General features: G+C 43.6%; 1 protein-coding gene across 1 annotated transcript in view; it reads left to right on the top strand.

Annotated features, from left to right (window-relative positions):
* The window catches only part of PCCA (propionyl-CoA carboxylase subunit alpha), a 532298-nt gene extending 521032 nt beyond the window's left edge, over nt 1-11266 (top strand). The window contains exons 23-24 of the mRNA XM_063425353.1: nt 9741-9818; nt 10354-11266. Of these exons, the coding sequence (XP_063281423.1) occupies nt 9741-9818; nt 10354-10422 (147 nt within the window). The 3' untranslated portion in view covers nt 10423-11266. The remainder of the gene's footprint in view (nt 1-9740; nt 9819-10353) is intronic.
* Nucleotides 11267-19343: the final 8077 nt, after the last annotated feature.

Raw genomic sequence — 19343 nt, 5'->3', positions numbered from 1 at the left:
ATCCCTGCCACTCGTGGCCGGATTTCCCATTCTGCACAGGAGGCACCTGCCTACAGGTGCATGTCTGATGGGAGTGTCTACTCTACTTGTTAAAGGGAAACTCCAGGCACCCAGACCACTTCTGCCCATTGGAGTGGTCTGTGTCCAAATCCCACTACTCTTAACCCTGCAACTGTAAATATTGCAGTTTTCATAAACTGCAAAAATTGCATTGCAGGGTTAACTCCCCCTCTAGTGGCTGTCTACTAGACAGCCACTAGAGGGCACTTCCGGGATTATAGCACACATTTCGTGTGCTATAGCATCGCTGGACGTCCTCACGCTGTGTGAGGACCTCCAGCATCGCTGAAATCCCCATAGAAAAGCATTGAAAGCATTTTCAATGCTTTCCTATGGGGAGGTCTAATGCGCATGCGCGACATTGGGTCTCCCCCGCCGCTTTGGCAATCACCTAGACCTAGAGGGAAAGGAGAGAGGACTTTGGCCTAGAATGGGTAGCTCAGAAATGACAGGCACACACATAGCTACACATACTGCTACCCACTATGTATGCACAAAGCTGCATATACTGCAACCCACTATGTATGCACAAAGCTGCATATACTGCAACCCACTATGTATGCACAAAGCTGCATATACTGCTACCCAGTCTGTATACTGACTTAAGATGGCCGCCGTGCTTTCTGACCTGTGACTCATCACAGGGGCGGAGCCACTAGTTAAAGTGATAGTTAAGTGAGAGAGCATGTAGTACAAATCAGGTTTAACAATTACACATATACACAAATACACATACTGCTGCCAACACCGTACACACACACACACACACACACACACAGTGCTAAACACACGCTTCACAACTGAACACTGACACACACATATACAGACATATATACTCACATGGAAATGCATTCTGTTATTTACACACTTATATACATACACACATGCACACACACTCACTCTGTATGCGTGTATATACAAAATTTTTTATCCTATTTTATCTTTAAGGCTTTTTTTAAATGACTTCATAGAGGAGGGGGATTGGGTGTCTTTTGATTTTGATCCTACAGGTGCTTGTGAGCTAACGGAAGGTGAAAACTCCCTCCCTGGCTGTCCGATTGGCACTTTTATTAACTGTGAAGAAAGATAGACTCCATACACATAAAGCACTTCAGTGAAATAGTTTCTTATTCCTATTCTATATGTTACAAATATGTTTAATATATCGGAAATATTATAACAAATGTGGAAATTCACATCTTTTTATTCAGCAAATGAATACCTCCATCTTAGCTTTCTGTTAATCAATTTTATAAGTTCTACTCTTTGCATCTTGCCCCAGCATAGAGAAAGTATACAAAGGAGAAATTAAGCAGTGTTTATTCCGCCTCCACATTTGCAAACTTTGCCTTGTCTGCACTGTATCGTGATGTCATAAGCTATATCTTTAATGTAAATTTTAAAGAAAATGAAGTATATCAAGAAACTTAAGACTCATATCCACTCACATATTAGAACATTTGTTCTGCAGAATTGCACTAGATAATGCACTCTTCTTCACTACCAGTTTTTGTAGAGTCAACACCTATTCAAGCTGTAATAATATATATATAATTTTCCTGGCCATATCCATGGCAGCACAACAATGGGTAGCTCCTCCCTATCCCTAATTAGACAAATAATTAAATAAACGGTATAAGTACCACCTCCTATCTCCTCCTCCCTCAGTCTTTTTTTTTTTCCTGTCCTATTCCTATAGGACATGTTAGTCTTAGTACTAATATAAAAACAAATTATTTTATGGCTTACCTGAGGATTGGTTTCTCTGGCCCCTTGGGAGTTCAGCCTCTCTCCCTTGGGAAGTCTCCAGTACACGGCCCTGTGCAAAGGTGTCCCCCTGGAGAGACCCCTTTAGTGACCATGGGTTTTGGACTTGCTGTGACCTCAAGTGTATGTGCCACTATCTATGCCCTGCAATAACCCTAAGGGTACTAGTAGACTGACTGAGATGTGGACGATCATGGAAGAATAAAAGTACCTGGAAAGTTTTTGCCAGTAAGGAGATCTGTTTCCTACTTTTCAGCCCTTCTATTTCATACGCTGGAGCCTAGCAAGGTTCTCGGCTTCTTTCACACGGAGGGCGCCTGCAAGGTCATTTGTATTCGTTCATTGATACGAACACGCGGGCGCGAGTAAGGCTTTCTAGCCTGTTCGCGCGTGTGCTTTACTTTTTTCCTTCGGACGCACGGCGTTCGGTATGTGCGCATGTGCGAGTTAATTTGTGCATGCGCAATAGCACTCATTACGTCAGATGCCTATTTAAAGCGCCAAGATTTAATTTCCTTGGAATTCATTCCTGGGAAAGGGTATAACTGGATCATACTCACCTCTTATCCCTACTATTCTTTGAATCCTTCTTAAAGTTACTCTTTATTCATTCTTTTCTTGTTAATGTTCTTCTTTAGTTTCAATTTGAAATTCTTTTTAAAATAAGACTTTGCGTGCAGCCTCCATTTCAGCTTCCAAAAGTTCAGGACCTTCTGTATCAAGGTCCTGTTCTACATCCCGATCCATCCTCTCTCAATCTGATGGCATGGAGATTGAAAGAGAAGGGCTGATGAATAAAGGCTTCTCTCAAGCAGTGGTAGACACTATGCTCAAAGCAAGAAAACGTTCCACTTCTGCCACATACCAAAGAGTATGGAACATTTTTTTCCATCTGGGCTACTTCTAAAAGCATTGATATCCAGAGTCCTTCTACAAAAGATGTACTAGAATTTCTGCAGTCTGGTCTTGACAAGGGCTTAAGTTATAACACCTTGAAGGTCCATGTATCGGCTCTCTCAGCCCTAACCAACCACAAATGGGCCTTAAACTCAGACTTAGATTCATCAAGGCAGTCCTGAAAATAAAACCAACAATTAAGCCGTTCACCCCATCTTGGAACTTGCCTCTGGTTCTTAGAGCATTGAAGTCTGACCCCTTTGGACTCTATTCCTCTCCATTTTCTCTACATCAAGACTGCCTTATTGGTTGCCTTGGCTTCTGGAAGGAGGATCTCGGAGCTTCATGCCCTGTCTGCTAGAGAACCCTTCACCATTTTTCACAAATACAGAGTCATCCTTCATACAGTACCTGAATTCAGACATAAAGTCACCTCTGTCTTTCATATTAACAAAGAGATTGTTCTTCCAGCATTGCAATCAGGAACTCAGGAAAGCGATGGAAGTAAGGATCTTTCCTTATGGGATCTGATGAGATGTATTCGTGTATATATTGAGAGGACTGCTCCATGGCCTTCTACCCAAAGTCTTTTTCTTCCCCATATTGCATGAAAATGGTGCTCTGCTTAATAATGTGGAACACCCCCCTTTAGTAGTTTTTCCTTAAATTGGGCTCACATGGCAATCTAATTATCACAGGTGTCCGAGATTGTTTTCAGTGATCAAAAGAGCCATGAGACACAATGCCATCCATGAGTTAAACTGAAAAACAAAATATTTAATCTTTGTGACACTTAAATAGAATTTGCATAATAATTTGGAACAGGGTGTAAAAAGGGCATACGGGCTTGCAAAATGACCATTAGCAGATGGATCGTGGCCGCCATCATACAAGCTTATCAAACCTCAGAGTGCCCGGTTCCAGTGGGTCTCAAAGCTCATTCTACTAGATCCCTTTCATCCTCTTGGGCTGCTGCTGTCTCTCCTGAGGCCCAATTCCTGTGGGGGGATGCGCAGTCATTGGCGCTCCAGAGGTCTGTGACCGACGCCATTATGGCAACAATGGGCACTATGTCCTCGGCCTTGTCCCAAACAATTTCCCAAGCATTAATGACGTGCCCCTCAGGCATGGGACCACAGATCCCTCGACACGCACCCCGCGTCATGAGTGGGACTCCCTTGGGACTGCACCAAGAAAAGCTAGCCATAAATCTATGCATTTCTCTCCATCTGCCTCCAGAAACAATATGACTAGCTTATCTCAGGGCCCTGAAAGTGTGTCAAATCCATGCTAAAGAGCCTTTCTGCACCACGCAGGACGGGCATGGCGGTGGAAATGTGCGAGAGCACAGAATGAGAGTGACTCCTCCCGCGACTGCCCTCATGGACCCGCTGGGCGAGCCATTGTTCAACCCGGATGACCTTCACCACCCGAGGTCGGCCGAGTGGCTCCCAGCGGACCATGTGGCCCGCTACCTGGAAAATTTGGTGCGGCGGCGCCCCCTTAGCCAGGCAGCACGTAATAAGCTCAGAGCTGAGTGTCCTAGACCAGTGGTGCCTAGCATGGTGTGCGAAACCCCGGATGTGTACCCCAACATTACACAATTCTTTTTTTTTTTTTTTTTTTTAATTCTTTATTTTCAGTGCATTAAGATATAACAAGCGGGCATGTGGTACCCCAACGGCAGTCCGCATGCTTTTCGTGAAACAGTTTCAACAATAGGGTTTAGGTTAGTGCTTGCACAATTTTTATATTATAGTTTAAGTCATATAGAAAGCATTGCAGTCTCAACGTATTCTTATATTTATGCAACGGTGGACAAGCTGGATACATACATCTAACTGCAAATCATCTTACATGGCTAAGACTGAACTGATGGTTGGTTAAATGAGAAACTAGCTTTAGTGTAGCTGAGATATAGCATAATCATAGTAAAACATAAGATCGAGTGGGACGTGTAACTAGATCAACTCCGGCTGCCTAATCAAGTACTTGCTGAGTGTTGCCTAAGCAAAGGAGATATTGAGCAAAATAGTTGAACTATATGTTAACATGTTGAAAGACATTTTACATTATATAACTTCGCTAAGACTTGCTTATGTTGTATAGACATATATTTTTAACAGCTAAAACGAACAAGTGTATCAAGTCATTTATAAAGGGTTGGGTGGTGCACTGGGCATTTAATTTTGCGCTGCACGGCTAGTGTCCATAGCGGTGGGTCTGCAGACCGTCATCCGATGCCACTGTTGTGCTTCAATAGGTAGTCTTTTGCATTTGCCAACCCAATGTCCCCTCTCACCCTGTCGCTGGTCCATGTCGGGCGTCGGTCCTTGATCGGGGCCATGTCTGTCAGGTACGGTGTGGAGACTTTTGGGCATCCCCGCTGGTTAGGTCTGTGCTGGAAGTTGCCTGTACCGACATGGTAAACTGGGGACATCTCTTTCGCAGCGTGAGCCGGGATGTGTACTCCATCACTGTGGGCCTTGTGCTTGCCGGTCGTCCGTGATCTCACTGATGTGGGTCGCACGCCTGGGTGCTGTTTCGTCTGCGTGGAGCTGCGTCGTTTCGGAGGCGGGAGTCCCCTTCTGCCCAGGGGTTGCATGAGGGCTGGTGCTTGTAGGCCACGAGCCTGGAGACCATTTTGGGCCAGGTTCAACCCTTTCGGGGTGGTGCGAGGAATCTTGGCAGGTCGCTTGGGGCTTCGCTTGGCTGTTCCCCGCTTATGTGGCCGGCACCTCAGGGACTTGCCCCTTATTGCTCTCAGCCCGGGAGGGCTTGAAACGTGGGAATCGGGCGCTTGGGTTGTGGTGGTGCCCTGAAGCGGACCCCCACTCACCCGACTGCCATCGGCTCCGGACGTAGCAGAGGAGATTCGGCGTGGCACTTCGGTCCATAAGCGTGCCTCTAGCTTGGCCCAGAAACGTTCAAAAGCAAGCGTTATGGAGTCACTTGCTTGTTCCCAGGTGTGCGTTGCATCTGGTTGTTCTCGTAGCTTATCAGATATTGATGGCTGATGGTAAACCGCCATCTTGGGAGTTCCCGTCACCGCATGTCTCTTAGAGGTGTTTGTGCCTGTCGCTTGGTGCTGGGGTCGGGACACTCTGTCCGGCGGGGACCGGGATATCCCCCACCGGTCCACAGGGGGGGAGGGGTGCACGATTTGCTCTCGCTTGTCGTGTTCCGCATCAGGCGGGAAGGCGGCCGTCCTTCCCCCGTGCGTCCGCTAGGCCTCAGTCTATTGCCGCGGTTCCCGGTCGGGATTGGTGCCGAGTCTGGTATCGGTGCGTTCCAGAGTGTCTCCTCTGGCCGATAGGCTGACTTGTGGAGGTATCCCAGCGTTTTTACTCGGGTTATCCGTCGAGTTTGGGCCATCACGGTAGGAGCTCTGGTAATGTGCGCCTAGTCAGGTTTCCCGCTTGGCTCCGCCCCATTACACAATTCTTATCAAAGGTGGGTTGGAACTCAGGTCGTGCCAGGATAAACACCTAGACATTTTTGGGCCCCTGGCCAAGCTTTTTGATCTAGCTGAGGATGCCAGGGATGGCAGGCTAGTTGACCCGGACGAACTCCGTGGTTAGGTCCAACGGGCCATCTGTATTGTGGGCAGCGTCAATGCTTCTCTATCTATGGAGCGACGTAAAGCCATCCTGTTTAGGATAGAGTCGAAACTGGCTAATCTCTCCCTGACTGAGGCTGGCAAGGATGCCCAAGGCCTTCTGTTTGGGGACTCCTTTATTAAGGACCTTGGCCGTTTTGTTGGGGTGTTTACTGCCCTAGATAAAGCCCAGTCTTCCATGAGGAGGGTGTTCCAGGGACGGGTCTCTACCAGAGCCGGCAGATCAAGGGGCCGTTTCGCGGGCCGCGGCTACTTCTATTCCCGCAGCTCGGGAAGAGGCTCCTTCAATCAGCGCCCCAACTTCCATGAGACCTGATCTCCCTTCTTCCTGTCCCGTGGTCGACCATGGCGGTCAAGGAAATTCAGAGGTCCCGGTGGAAGACGACCCTATGGTAAGCTTGACTCCGTCTTTTTTCCCCCAGCATGGGCGTTTATCACATCAGACACATGGGTTCTGGACATGGTGAGTGTGTTCCAAATAGAAATAGTGGGGACACCTCATTACATCCCTACCCCTCAACCAATCTGTCTTTCCCTTCGGAATTGTAGGTTGACTGACGAGGAATTGTCGGCCTTACGTGCAAAAGAGGCTATAGAGTTGGCGCCTCATCAGCAATATCTTCCTGGTAGAATAAAAAGGGTGGTCAAATGCGCCCGGTTATCAACCTGCGACTGCTCAATTCCAGGGTACGGTACCGGCATCCATCTTCTCAGGGATTTACTGGCGAAGCAAGACCTGAAAGACGCTTACCTGCTGGTGCACGCGACTTCCAGGGACCTCCTACACTTCCGCTGGGAGGAATGCGCATGACGCTTCATCTGTCTTCCATTTGGTCTCTCTTCTGCGTCTTAGTGCTTCACCAAGCTGCACAATCCAGCTATGGCCAGGCTCTGCAGTCGGGGTGTTCACCTTATCGTTTATCTGGACGATATTTTGCTCATGGCCCAGGATCACTCTGCCCTCCTGCAGCATCTGCGATGGACGGTGGATCTGCTGACCCGACTGGGTTTTCTCATCAACTGGGAAAAATCTTGTCTGACACCTTCCAGACGCATGGAATTCTTGGACTTCCTTGTGAACTCTGAGGAGGACTCCTTGAGCCTACCTTCATCGAAGGTTCGGACGATCCACGAGAAACTTTGCAGGGCACTTACCCGACCGCATCGCACCCTGTGTTCCAGTCTACCCTCCACTTGAGCTCTCCAGCGGTTGAAGATTGCTCATCTTCGAGAGGGAGCGTCATATATGGACCTGGTATCACTATACTGGAAAAGAAAGACCAATTGCGGTGCGTGGAACGGTAGGGCCATATTCGGATCTCAGCCGGAGTTCATCATAGACTCTGACGCGAGCCTCGATGGCTGTGGCGCCCACTGCGAAGGTGTGTCCACAGGAGGGCGCTGGTCAGAGACCGAATCCAGAATGCACATCAATGCTCTGGAGCTTCTAGCAGGCTCCTTTGTGATTCAGAGTTTCGTGAAGGGGACAGCCAATGCCTGCATTCGCCTACGTAAGGACAACATATCGGCAGTTCGATATGTCAACCACATGGGTTGAGTCTGCACCTAGACCACGATACTCCTCTACATGGAATGTCTCCTTGGTGCAATCACTGTTTGAATCATAGCCATCTAATGCGGACCTTTCCTTGCGCCAATTATCGGTGAAATTGGTCACAATGCCTTGCCTGGTATCCTGTAAGAGGTTTTCGGATGTTCGTGCCTTGGATTTTGACGCTCACTCCTTCACTCCCGAGAGGTTCACTTTTGATATATCCAGACGCACGAAGACTTCAATTCGATTCGGTTTCTTATCCAGCCTTCCCTTCGGCTCCAGCATTGTGCCCGGTGGCGGGTTTACAGCAATGTGAAATTCGCACTGAGCCGCATCGGTCGCCATCTAGGCCTCATCTTTTTCTATCCCTTCAACCTCTGTTTTCCCCGGTGACGAGTACTACCATGGCTCCTTGGTTGAAATAGGTGTTGCAACAGGCGGGTGTTAACACTTCGGTGTTTGGAGCCCGTTCTGTCCGGGTGCTTCCGCCTCGTCGATGATGACCTCGGGAGCACGTTTTTTAGGACCTGAAAAGGACGGCGAACTGGTCTCGGGAATCTACTTTCCTTGAATTTTATTTTCGACCAGTGACTCATGTTTTTTTTTTCTACGGTTCTCAGTCAGCTTTAAACTTGCAATATGAGCCTCCGTATCTTGTTATATAATTAGATGATTTTGCTATGACATGACGAAAAGTCACAATTTTATTAAAGACACGAAGGCGAGTATTGTCCCACCCTAGATACACTACTGTCTTGGTTTACACCTTCCCCCCTTGGTATGTTTATGTTTGGATAAGGTTTGTATTAAGGTAAGTGGTGATATTATTGCTATAACCTTTATGGTCGGTATATATTCTGAATCCGGGTTTGTTCTTAGGTCTCTTGCTTACCTTGGAAAAGGGTCTGTCTTTTCCTTATGATTGCACTAAGTTGCAAGGACTGAAATAACCGTGTGGCTCCTGTCTATATTTGTTTTCAAAGCCTAATTCGGACTGGTTTGATGGACTCCAACTGATTATCGTATACTGGAATTATCTACGTTGGCAGTTTTCCTGTGATGGATTTGTCCCGGTTCATTGGATGGTTACCTGGTTTGACTCCGACGGGATTTAAAGGCAGTTGTTGTTGTGCGGTTGAACTGATCCCTCGGTTCCTGTTTGATGTTTGTTTATTGTGGTCGCATCCCCAAAGAAAGAGGCAATGTGTAGGGAGGTGCTGACTATTATACTGGGACTTGGTATGGGAGTGGCTATCACTATGTATGCCAATTTTTCTTACTGTTTTGTATTCTTTGCTGCTATTGGTGCAATACTCGCCTCAGTTTTTAATAAAATCATGACTTTTCGTCATAGCAAAATCATGTAATTAAATGACTAAAGAAACATACACATTTATACTGCTGGCACAATACAGCGTATTGCTCCTATTTTGGAACAGTTTAATCTTGTCACCCTATAAAATACCCACTAACACTTTTTAGTTTTTAAGAGGAATGCAGAATTTATTGTATATAGATATGAAATTCACTTCGAATTACTGTTGGTTCTCTCTTTAGTAAATAACCCCGCTAGTTTTAACTGGTTGTACTTTTTCACTATAGCATAGGTATTGTACTAGCTTTGATGTGTGCCAAATTCAGTAGGGGAGAGTCCACCATACGTTATCGTTTTAATATAATAGACACAAAGTGTCATCCTGTAACTTGATAAACTTTATTTAATGCTTTTTATTATTTGTGGATATTTTAAATAAATACTATATCTGTAATTTTCTACACTCTGCAGATGAAACACATGCACAATGCAAAAACCCCTGAACATTTGCAATTGTATTTTTCTAGGTTTCCGAGGGACAAGAGATCTGTGTAATTGAAGCTATGAAGATGCAGAACAGCATGACTGCCGTGAAAACAGCCAAGGTATTAATCTTTTAACGTTATATAAAGAGAAACATACATCAACTATTTATTTGATGTGCCTTGATCTCATTTTCCATATTATACAAGCTGAATGCATATTACGTTGAGTTTATTTAATGATAACATAGGGCCTAGAATCCCCACACCTGGTGTTACTAATTCTGTTACATGACACACACACACAGTCCATGCAGTAATAGTGAGATATGACATACGCTAATGTATTAAATCATTTTATTTTACTGAAATGACATTTGATGATTATATTCCCCGGGACTAACTAACTTAATGTTAAACTTCTACTGTTGTCTCTAATTTTGAAAATTTGACAATGATTGGAGAAAACCAAAAGTGTTCATAGAATTTTAAATTTAGCTAAAACTATTTTACACTTTCTTTCTTTCATTTCTATACACAACTGCAAAACAGATTTTAAAATGGTGATGGATTTTTCTTGTTTAACGTCATGATGAGTAAAACCAAACACATTTTTATTTAAAAATTGTTACTGATGTTACTTTATTTCGATGAACAGGTAACCTCTGTGCATTGCAAGGCTGGTGAGACCGTGGGCGAAGGAGATCTTCTGGTCCAATTGGAATAAAGTTATTTCTTTACAAGACGTTGCCACTTTCTAAATGATTTCATGTCCCAGGTGACATTCCTCTGAAACCAATTTTATACACTTGTATTTATTAGAAGGTGTCGTTGAATGGAATAAACAGCAAGACTTCAAAGGAATCCTTTCACCTACTCCAGTAATTGTATAATATCTGTACTGTACAAGCCAGATCAGTTCTGTATTTTAAACAATTCTTTTTCACAAAGGATTGTTTACTTTCAACTTTTTTTTATATATTCATGTAACTGTTTGCTGAACTTAAAAAGCATTCTAATTCACTACAACTCTACAGTGTGGATAACACTCCACATTGTTATTCATGATATAGACTCCATTCATAATGTTATTGATTATGTTCTAAATGGCAAATATTAACAAAATGTACAGATGTTAAGAACATTTTGGAAAATACAGCTCACAGGGAAATATTTAATATAGATTCCACCATATAATATAAGCTATGAGCTATAGCTAACACTAATTATGACTCAATCAATTTCTTTACTTATGTGGTAGTTCCAATTAAAGCTACGTGTGTTGTATTTCTAATAATAAACCCGAATACAGCAATGATCTACCTATTAAAGCTTATGATTACCAATCACAAAGAAGCAAAAAAATAAAATAAACCTTTGTTAGCTCCACCCCAAAATTGTGTTTACATTTTATTCATCACAGTTCCTAATTCTTTATTTTATGCTCTTGCATAAAACCGGCAAACTATGACCTACTCCTATACAGAGCAAATATTTGTAATGTCCGTTCTTTAAATACAATAATCCGATTTGTCAGTACATGAATACATAGAGTATCAAGCAGTGATTTCATCAGATTTTCATCTTACTCACTGGAAATACAAAGAATCAGAGCCACCAAACTCCCAGATAGGAAGGTCTGTGCTTGTTTTACAGCTGCCCATGTTCATGCCCTAATGTTTTGAAAACCTAAACTGGAAATTGTTGAAGAGCTGTTGGAAAAATTTGATATAAATAATAGAAAGTGTAAAATGTAGAATGAAGTTCTTTCATTACTCTGGGCTCCTATTTCTTCGTATGTTAACTTATGGCCTGTACAAATTATACTTGTTTTGTCACGATATCACAATTTTAATAAATAAGCAATTCTGATAATTTTTTACTTTTGCTTTGCCAGTCTGTACCATACTAATATCTTGTGAATTTGCAAACAATCACTTGCACCCCTTTCAATATCTACATCCAAATTAGACATATGAGACACTACCACTTAATTATATTTACTGGACTAACTCCTCAAACATTGCCGGGAAACAGTCATACATTCTAGTACAGCAGTTCTATGGTTTTGATTGACGGGAATTGTAGAGGCTTGCAAAACTGTGTGCCAATTTAGATTTTTTTGGGGGGGTTACGGAGTATGGGATATATGTGTCACTTGGAGTATATACCACTGTTGCTTGAGTTTGTAATATCATGAGCTGTTTGCAAATATCCAGTTCATACTATATACATTTAGATACAATGTAACTCAAAACAACATATTTAAGTTGATCTGTTTATTCAGCTATACTATACAAAGCTGTTTGGAGCCCTGACTGCACATTTTTAATAAAGAAGCAATTCTATTCATCTTTTGCGGAGCCAGTCTGTATCATACTACATGCGTGGGATAGGCATAAGGCTATCCTAACTATAAGATAATGCCAGAGACTAATGAAAGTATTTAGAAAACTGGGCAGACTAGATGGACCGAAAGGTTCTTATCTGCCGTCACATTCTATGTTTCTATTTACATTGGATGAGTGACAGTTACACTGAGAAAGCGATTTAAGACATAACATTGCACTGTAAAAAAAATATATAAACTGGTATGCAATATAGCACTTCTTTCAATGTTGTATGATGAATACCGAAAACAAAGATGATCAATGGAAACAATGGAAGTATCTATGTTGTTTTGGGACTCTTCTTTGCACAAATGTCCCTTGACGCCATAATATCTAATAAAACTATACATGTGTTAGGGGTACACGACATTATTAAAAAATGAGTCCCTCTCAGTTATATGTGGGTAGAGGTGCCCACACAACCAATCTCTGTCACAACAAGATTTTACCCACAATTCTAAATTAATATTTCAGATGGGAACCATTTGCAGTAGGATAACAAGGAGAAGGAGTCAGACAGGAGCTGATGTCTTGGTTATATTATGCCATCAGTCAATTACATCCGTATGTATCTGATGTGTGCAAGCCATGCTTTCAGTATACTCACAACAGCAAATACGTCTAAATCTGCATGCAAATATGTTTATGTGCCCACATGGAAACAGATGGCCACTGGAACATCTATTCTGTTTTGCACTTTGTAGTTTATAAATGACTTTTATATGCAAAATATAAACCCCATTTTAGAAATAGTATTGCTTTATTCAGTCTACACTGAAGTTAAACAAAAAAGCAAGTCTTGATTGCAAATCTCTCCAAGGAAAGCCTGTCTAACCAACCCTACTTGTATGGAAGGTCATACGACATCTATATTAATAACAGGGAATTGTGAGTCTGTCTTTGTTTCTAGCATTGAACACCTCTTCCATTGATTTCACACAGCTGCAGGGGTGAAGAGTTTTGCAGAAGCTCAAGTTTCTCTTTGATCTGCTGTCAAACCAGTGGAAAATAGATTTATCCATTATGTGGAGAATAAATTGGAATAATGTCAATACACAGCGCACATAATACAAGACCAGCACAAATAAGGTTGAATGTAAGGTGATCAGCTTTGAGATGGGTAAGCAGTGTTAATCAAGTCTGATCTATAATTGCAATGATCATGTAGCATGTATGACTCCATAGAGCTGCCTATCTGATGGTGGCGTGGCCAGCAGTGATGACCGGGATATAAGGTTTGGTTTATCGCCAAGAAACATCTCTGTGGTACTAGATCTGGAAGTAGGGAAATTCACAATGGGTGAGCATTATATATACATCAAAAAGAATTACTGCAACATCTAAGAATAAACGAGTGATGTTTGTAAAGAAGTGGAGAACGAGACAGTCAGAAAATAACGACAAAAAAACTTTAAATACTAGGAATCCCACTGAAACACAACAAAGACTATAGAACCATACTCTATCAAATATTCATTAGACAGGACTATCCATAAAGATAAAACAATTTATTATGGTTTCTGTTCAATACTCCCCAAATCATCAAATATTCAGTGAATACATTACGCACATGTACATATATGGATGGATGTATGTACATACATGGATGCATTACAAATTATATATGCTGTATTTAGTTTTGTCATACACTAATTTTTTCTTGATCTTTATTAAATCCCTTATATAACATCATAAAAATGTAAACTAATATATAAATATTTATAGGAATAATAATGCATGAAGGTTATCCAAGTGTTATTCACTAATTTTGCCACCATCCATGCAGTATGGCATTTAACACCAGATCTGCCCAGTAAAATAAAGGGCAGATTGTAGATTTTAATATATATACAGTATCTCACAAAAGTACACCCCTCACATTTTTGTAAATATTCTATTATATATTTTCATATGACAACACTGAAGAAATGACACTCTGCTACAATGTAAAGCAGTAAGCGTACAGCCTGTATAGCAATGTAAATTTGCTGTCCCCTCAAAATAACTCAACACACAGCCATTAATGTCTAAACCGTTGGCAACAAAACTGAGTACACCCAGTGACGTATTTGCCGTGAGGCAAACAAGGCATTTGCCTTGAGCGGCACTTTCCAGGGGGCGTAAAAAAACGCCAACCCCAAATGCCCAGGCAAATACCTTGTAAGCCTGGTGGCAGGCGGCTAGCGGAGTTCCAAGGCGGGTGGGGAGGGAGCGCTGATTTGTGACCTCTCTCTGCTCAGCTTCCTTGTGCGCTTCAGATTGGTGCAGGGAGCCGGAATATGACGTCATATTTCGTCTCTCTTGGAATTCACCTAGCCGCCAAGCTGCCTGCACGCCTGCTTCCCTCCCTGCCCCAGCAGCCCCACTAGACCAAAGGTAAAAAATCCACACAGCTCTCCCAAAGGTAGGGAGGCTGGGTGGATTTAAATTAAAATTTAAAAATAATCTGTGAGTGTTGGGTGGTGGAGGGGGAGGTTGGTGTGTGGCTGGCTGGCTGGCAGTGTGTGTGTGGCTGGCTGCCTGGCAGTGTGTGTGTGTGTGTGTATGTTTGTCAGTGTGTCTGTGACAGTATGTCTGTCAGTCTGTGTCTGTGAGGGAGCCTGTGTGTGTGTCTTTCTGTCTGTAAGAATGTCTGTGAGGGTGCCTTTGTATCTGTGAGTGTCTGTCTGTCAGTATGCATCTGTGAGTGAGTGTGTCTGATTGATTGCGTATGCCTGTCAGTGTGTGTCTGTGCGTGAGTCAGTGATTGAGTGTGTCTGTCAGATTGTGTCAAATCTGTGTGTGTATGTATGTCAGTGTATCTGAGAGTGTGTGTCTGTCAGTCAAAGTGTGTGTGTTAGTCTTTAACAGGAAGAGGTGTGGCATTGACTAGGAAGGGTTGGGGCAAATGTAAATTAGGGGGGTTACCCGAGTTCCATCATGCCTAGGGCAGCACAGATCCAAAATACACCACTGAGTACACCCCTAAGTGGAAATGTCCAAATTGTGCCCAAAGTGTCAATATTTGGTGTGGCCACCATTATTTTCCAGCACTGCCTTAACCCTCATGGGCATGGAGTTCACCAGAGCTTCACAGGTTTGCTCTCCTCCATGACGACATCACAGAGCTGGTTGATGTTAGAGACCTTGCGCTCCCCCACCTTCCGTTTGAGGATGCCCCACAGATGCTCAATAGGGTTTAGGTCTGGAGACATACTTGGCCAGTCCATCACTTTTACCTGCAGCTTTTTTAGCAAAGCAGTGGTCGTCTTGGAGGTGTTTCTGGGGTCGTTATCATGTTGGAATACTGCCCAGTGGCCCAGTCTCTGAAGGTAGGGGATCGTGCTCTGCTTCAGTATGTCACAGTACATGTTGGTATTCATGGTTCCCTCAATGAACTGTAGCTCCCCAGTGCAGGCCCAGACCATGACACTCCCACCACCATGCTTTACTGAGTCACCATGCTGACTCATGCAGGCCCAGACCATGACACTCCCACCACCATGCTTGACTGTAGGCAAAATGCACTTGTCTTTGTACTCCTCAACTGGTTGCTGCCACACACGCTTGACACCATCTAAACCAAATAAGTTTATCTTGGTCTCATCGGACCACAGGACATGGTTCCAGTAATGCATGTCCTTAGTCTGCTTTTCTTCAGCAAATTGTTTGCAGGCTTTCTTGTGAATTATCCTTAGAAGAGGCTTCCTTCTGGGATGACAGCCATGCAGACCAATTTGATGCAGTGTGAGGCATATGGTCTGAGCACTGACAGACCTTTGCAACCTTTGCAGCAATGCTGGCAGCACTCATACGTCTATTTCCCAAAGACAACCTCTGGATATGATGCTGAGCATGTGCACTCAACTTCTTTGGTCGACCGTGCAAGGCCTATTCTGAGTGGGCCCTGTCCTGTAAAACCACTTTATGGTCTTACCCACTGGTTGCAGCTCAGTTTCAGGGCCTTGGCAATCTTCTTATAGCCTTGGCCATCTTTATGTAGAGCAACCATTTTCTTCAGATCCTCAGAGAGTTCTTTGCCATGAGGTGCCATGTTGAACTTCCAGTGACCATTATGAGAGAATGTGAGAGCGATAACACCAAATTCACCTGCTCCCCATTCACACCTGAGACATTGTAACACTAACAAGTCACATGACACCAGCAGGGATAATTGGCTAATTGGGCCCAATTTGGACATTTTCACTTAGATGTGTACTCACTTTTGTTGCCAACGTTTTAGACATTAAAGGGACACTCCAGGCACCCAGACTACTTTGGCCCATTGGAGTGGTTTGGGTGCTAACTCCCATCGCTGGTGAATAGTTCCTGGCGAACATAGCTTGTTCGCGTTCGCCGCAGACGGCGAACATATGCGATGTTCGGTCCGCCCCCTATTCGTCATCATTGAGTAAACTTTGACCCTGTACCTCACAGTCAGCAGACACATTCCAGCCAATCAGCAGCAGACCCTCCATCCCAGACCCTCCCACCTCCTAGACAGCATACAATTTAGATTAATTCTGAAGCTGCATTCTTTATTTTATTTTTTATTTTTTGTATAATTTTTTTATTTATTTTTTTTAGACAGAAGTTTGTTATATTTGAGCATGCTAGGCTGAACGTGCATATATCATGGCTAGTTGCACTGAGGGTATGAGTATATAGCAGTACATTGTTGTGAAAGATGGCTGTCATGTTTAGGGTGTAGCTTGCACGTTATCAACTGTGTATTTATATCAGCAGCTCCACCACTAGTTATAAATCAAGTGTGAGTCGCCCCATGAGATGAGACTAGTGAATAACATAATACATGAACGGTTAAGGTAAAGGCATGTAAGGAACTACGACAATAAACTCTTTAGGAGGTGAAATAATGACATGTTTAAACGCTTGCTACTTTACGATTAGTTAATGTGCAGAGAGCAGTTCATGTGATCAAAGGCATGGTGTGGAGGATCGGCTATGGGAGCCTGGGAGTCCCTGATACCTGGAACAACAAAGGCAAGTCTCTGGCTCAGTGCCGGGTTCGCGGCTTGAGGTGGTGGAAGCTTGTTTTGTCGGGTGGTCGGATCTGTCCCGGTGGTGCTTCACGTCCGGTGCGGGATTGTGGTGGCTTAAGGTGGAGGCGAGTGCTTGACGTGGGGCAGGCTCTGCATTTCTGTTTGTGCCTCCGGTCCCGTCTTCGACGCCTTTTGCGTTAGTGGATTTTAATGGGGACTGCTTTGCTTAGCTGTTGTTGGGGCTTCCTGCTTGTTATTTGCTTCCAAAATTGATTAAAGAGTCTGTCCAGCTTAGACTCAATATCCTGCCATGCTTTGCTGGTACCAGGAGGACACACGGCTGCCGCCATATTGGGAGAGTCGCAGATGAGTATGTCAGCCTGGGCGGCTGTGCTCTGTGCGTCCATTTGCTCCAGACAGCCTCTCAGGGGTGGACCGGGATAACCCCCACCGGTCCAAGGGGGGGGGGGGGGGGTAACGGAGCTCCTGCCGGGAAGTAGCTGCTCCTGAGCATCCCAGGATCGGGAGATTGGCTGGATTCAGGTAAGTCACTAAAGAGGTTTTAACCCCTTCAGCAACCTGGGATGGGGGGTGGGAGGGAGAGGGGCACTGCAGGAATCTGCAGTGCCAGGAAAACAGATTCCTGGCACTGTCCCTTTAATGGCTGTGTGTTGAATTATTTTGAGGGGACAGCAAATTTACACTGTTATACAGGCTGTACGCTTACTGCTTTACATTGTAGCAGAGTGTCATTTCTTCAGTGCTGTCACATGAAAAGATATAATAGAATATTTACAAAAATGTGAGGGGTGTACTCACTTTTGTGAGATACTGTATATATATTAAAATCTACAATCTGCCCTTTATTTTACTGGGCAGATTTGGTGTCATATATATATATATATATATATATATATATATATATATAAATAGAAGTAAATAGTTTGGCACTCTCCTTCTTCGTATTATCAATCAATATATATATTATCAATATATGTATAATGTATAAGTAAAGAAGAGTCCAGGATGCACTCACAGGGCTTGGTGAAAAAATATATTCTGATTTATTTAAATAATGTGCATAACACAAACAAACCAACCGACGTTTCGACCCCTGCGGGTTTTTTTCAAGGTTGAAAAAGACCCGCAGGGGTCGAAACGTTGGTTGGTTTGTTTGTGGTATGCACATTATTTAAATAAATCAGAATATATTTTTTCACCAAGCCCTGTGAGTGCATCCTGGACTCGTCTTTACACACACACACACATATATATATATATATATATGAAACCAGGGGGCTGCACTCATCTGAACATGCATAAATGGGGTGCTGCTGGGGCCAATTCATACAATACACAAGATCCAGCGTACTCACTCATCCACTAAACAGCAATTTCAAATCAGATTTTATTGGAGTGGGGTGACACATGGAGAAGTTGTGGGGGGGGGGGTGAGACACATGGTGGGGCTGTGGGGGGGATGTGACACATGGAGGGGCTGTGGGGGGAATGAGACACACGGAGGAACTGGGTGAGGGTATAATGAGACAAATGGAGGAGCTGGGGAGAGAATGAGACACATGGACGGGCCGAAGGGGAGAATGCAACACCTAGGAGGGAGGTAGGGGGGTGAGACATAGATGGGTTTGGCGGGAGAATGAGACACATGGAGGAGTTGGAGAGGAGAATGCAACACATGGTGGGATGAGACACATTGAGGTACTGGGGGGAGAATGAGACACATGGACGGGCTGGAGGGGAGAATGCCACACATGGTTGGATGAGACACCTAGAGGGACTGGGGTAGAGAAAGAGACACATAGAGGGTCTGGGAGAGGGGAATGAGACATGGGGAGTAGGGAAATTTTCACACTGGGCCCATCTAGTTACTTCTCTGTGCCAGGGGCAAATTATGTTTTTAAAGTTCTGTTTTTTTTTTTTTTTTTACTGAACATTTGCATTACTGACTTCTGAATATAAGAATGGATTTTACAGTGTATTTACTTTCCCTCCCCCACCAAATATTTATGAGAGGTGTGTGGGAACTAGGTTGGGACATGTGCATGTAGATATTTGTAGTTTTGATTGGACACTCTATGTGCCCCAGAACTAATCGAGAGTGTCAGAAGAGGGCAAAAAAAAATACTCTTTTATTGGAGTGTGAGCAGAATGAAAATAAACAAAAAACATATAACCAATTTTAATGGGAACCACTAGAATGTGTTACCAAAACATATTTATAAAAATAACTTAATAATGTGGTGGTGGTGGTGGTG

Source organism: Pelobates fuscus, chromosome 1, assembly GCF_036172605.1.
Source record: "Pelobates fuscus isolate aPelFus1 chromosome 1, aPelFus1.pri, whole genome shotgun sequence".
NCBI classification, from domain to species: domain Eukaryota; kingdom Metazoa; phylum Chordata; class Amphibia; order Anura; family Pelobatidae; genus Pelobates; species Pelobates fuscus.
The sequence above is the reverse complement of the archived record's forward strand: the minus strand, read 5'-3'. Positions and strand labels throughout refer to the sequence as shown.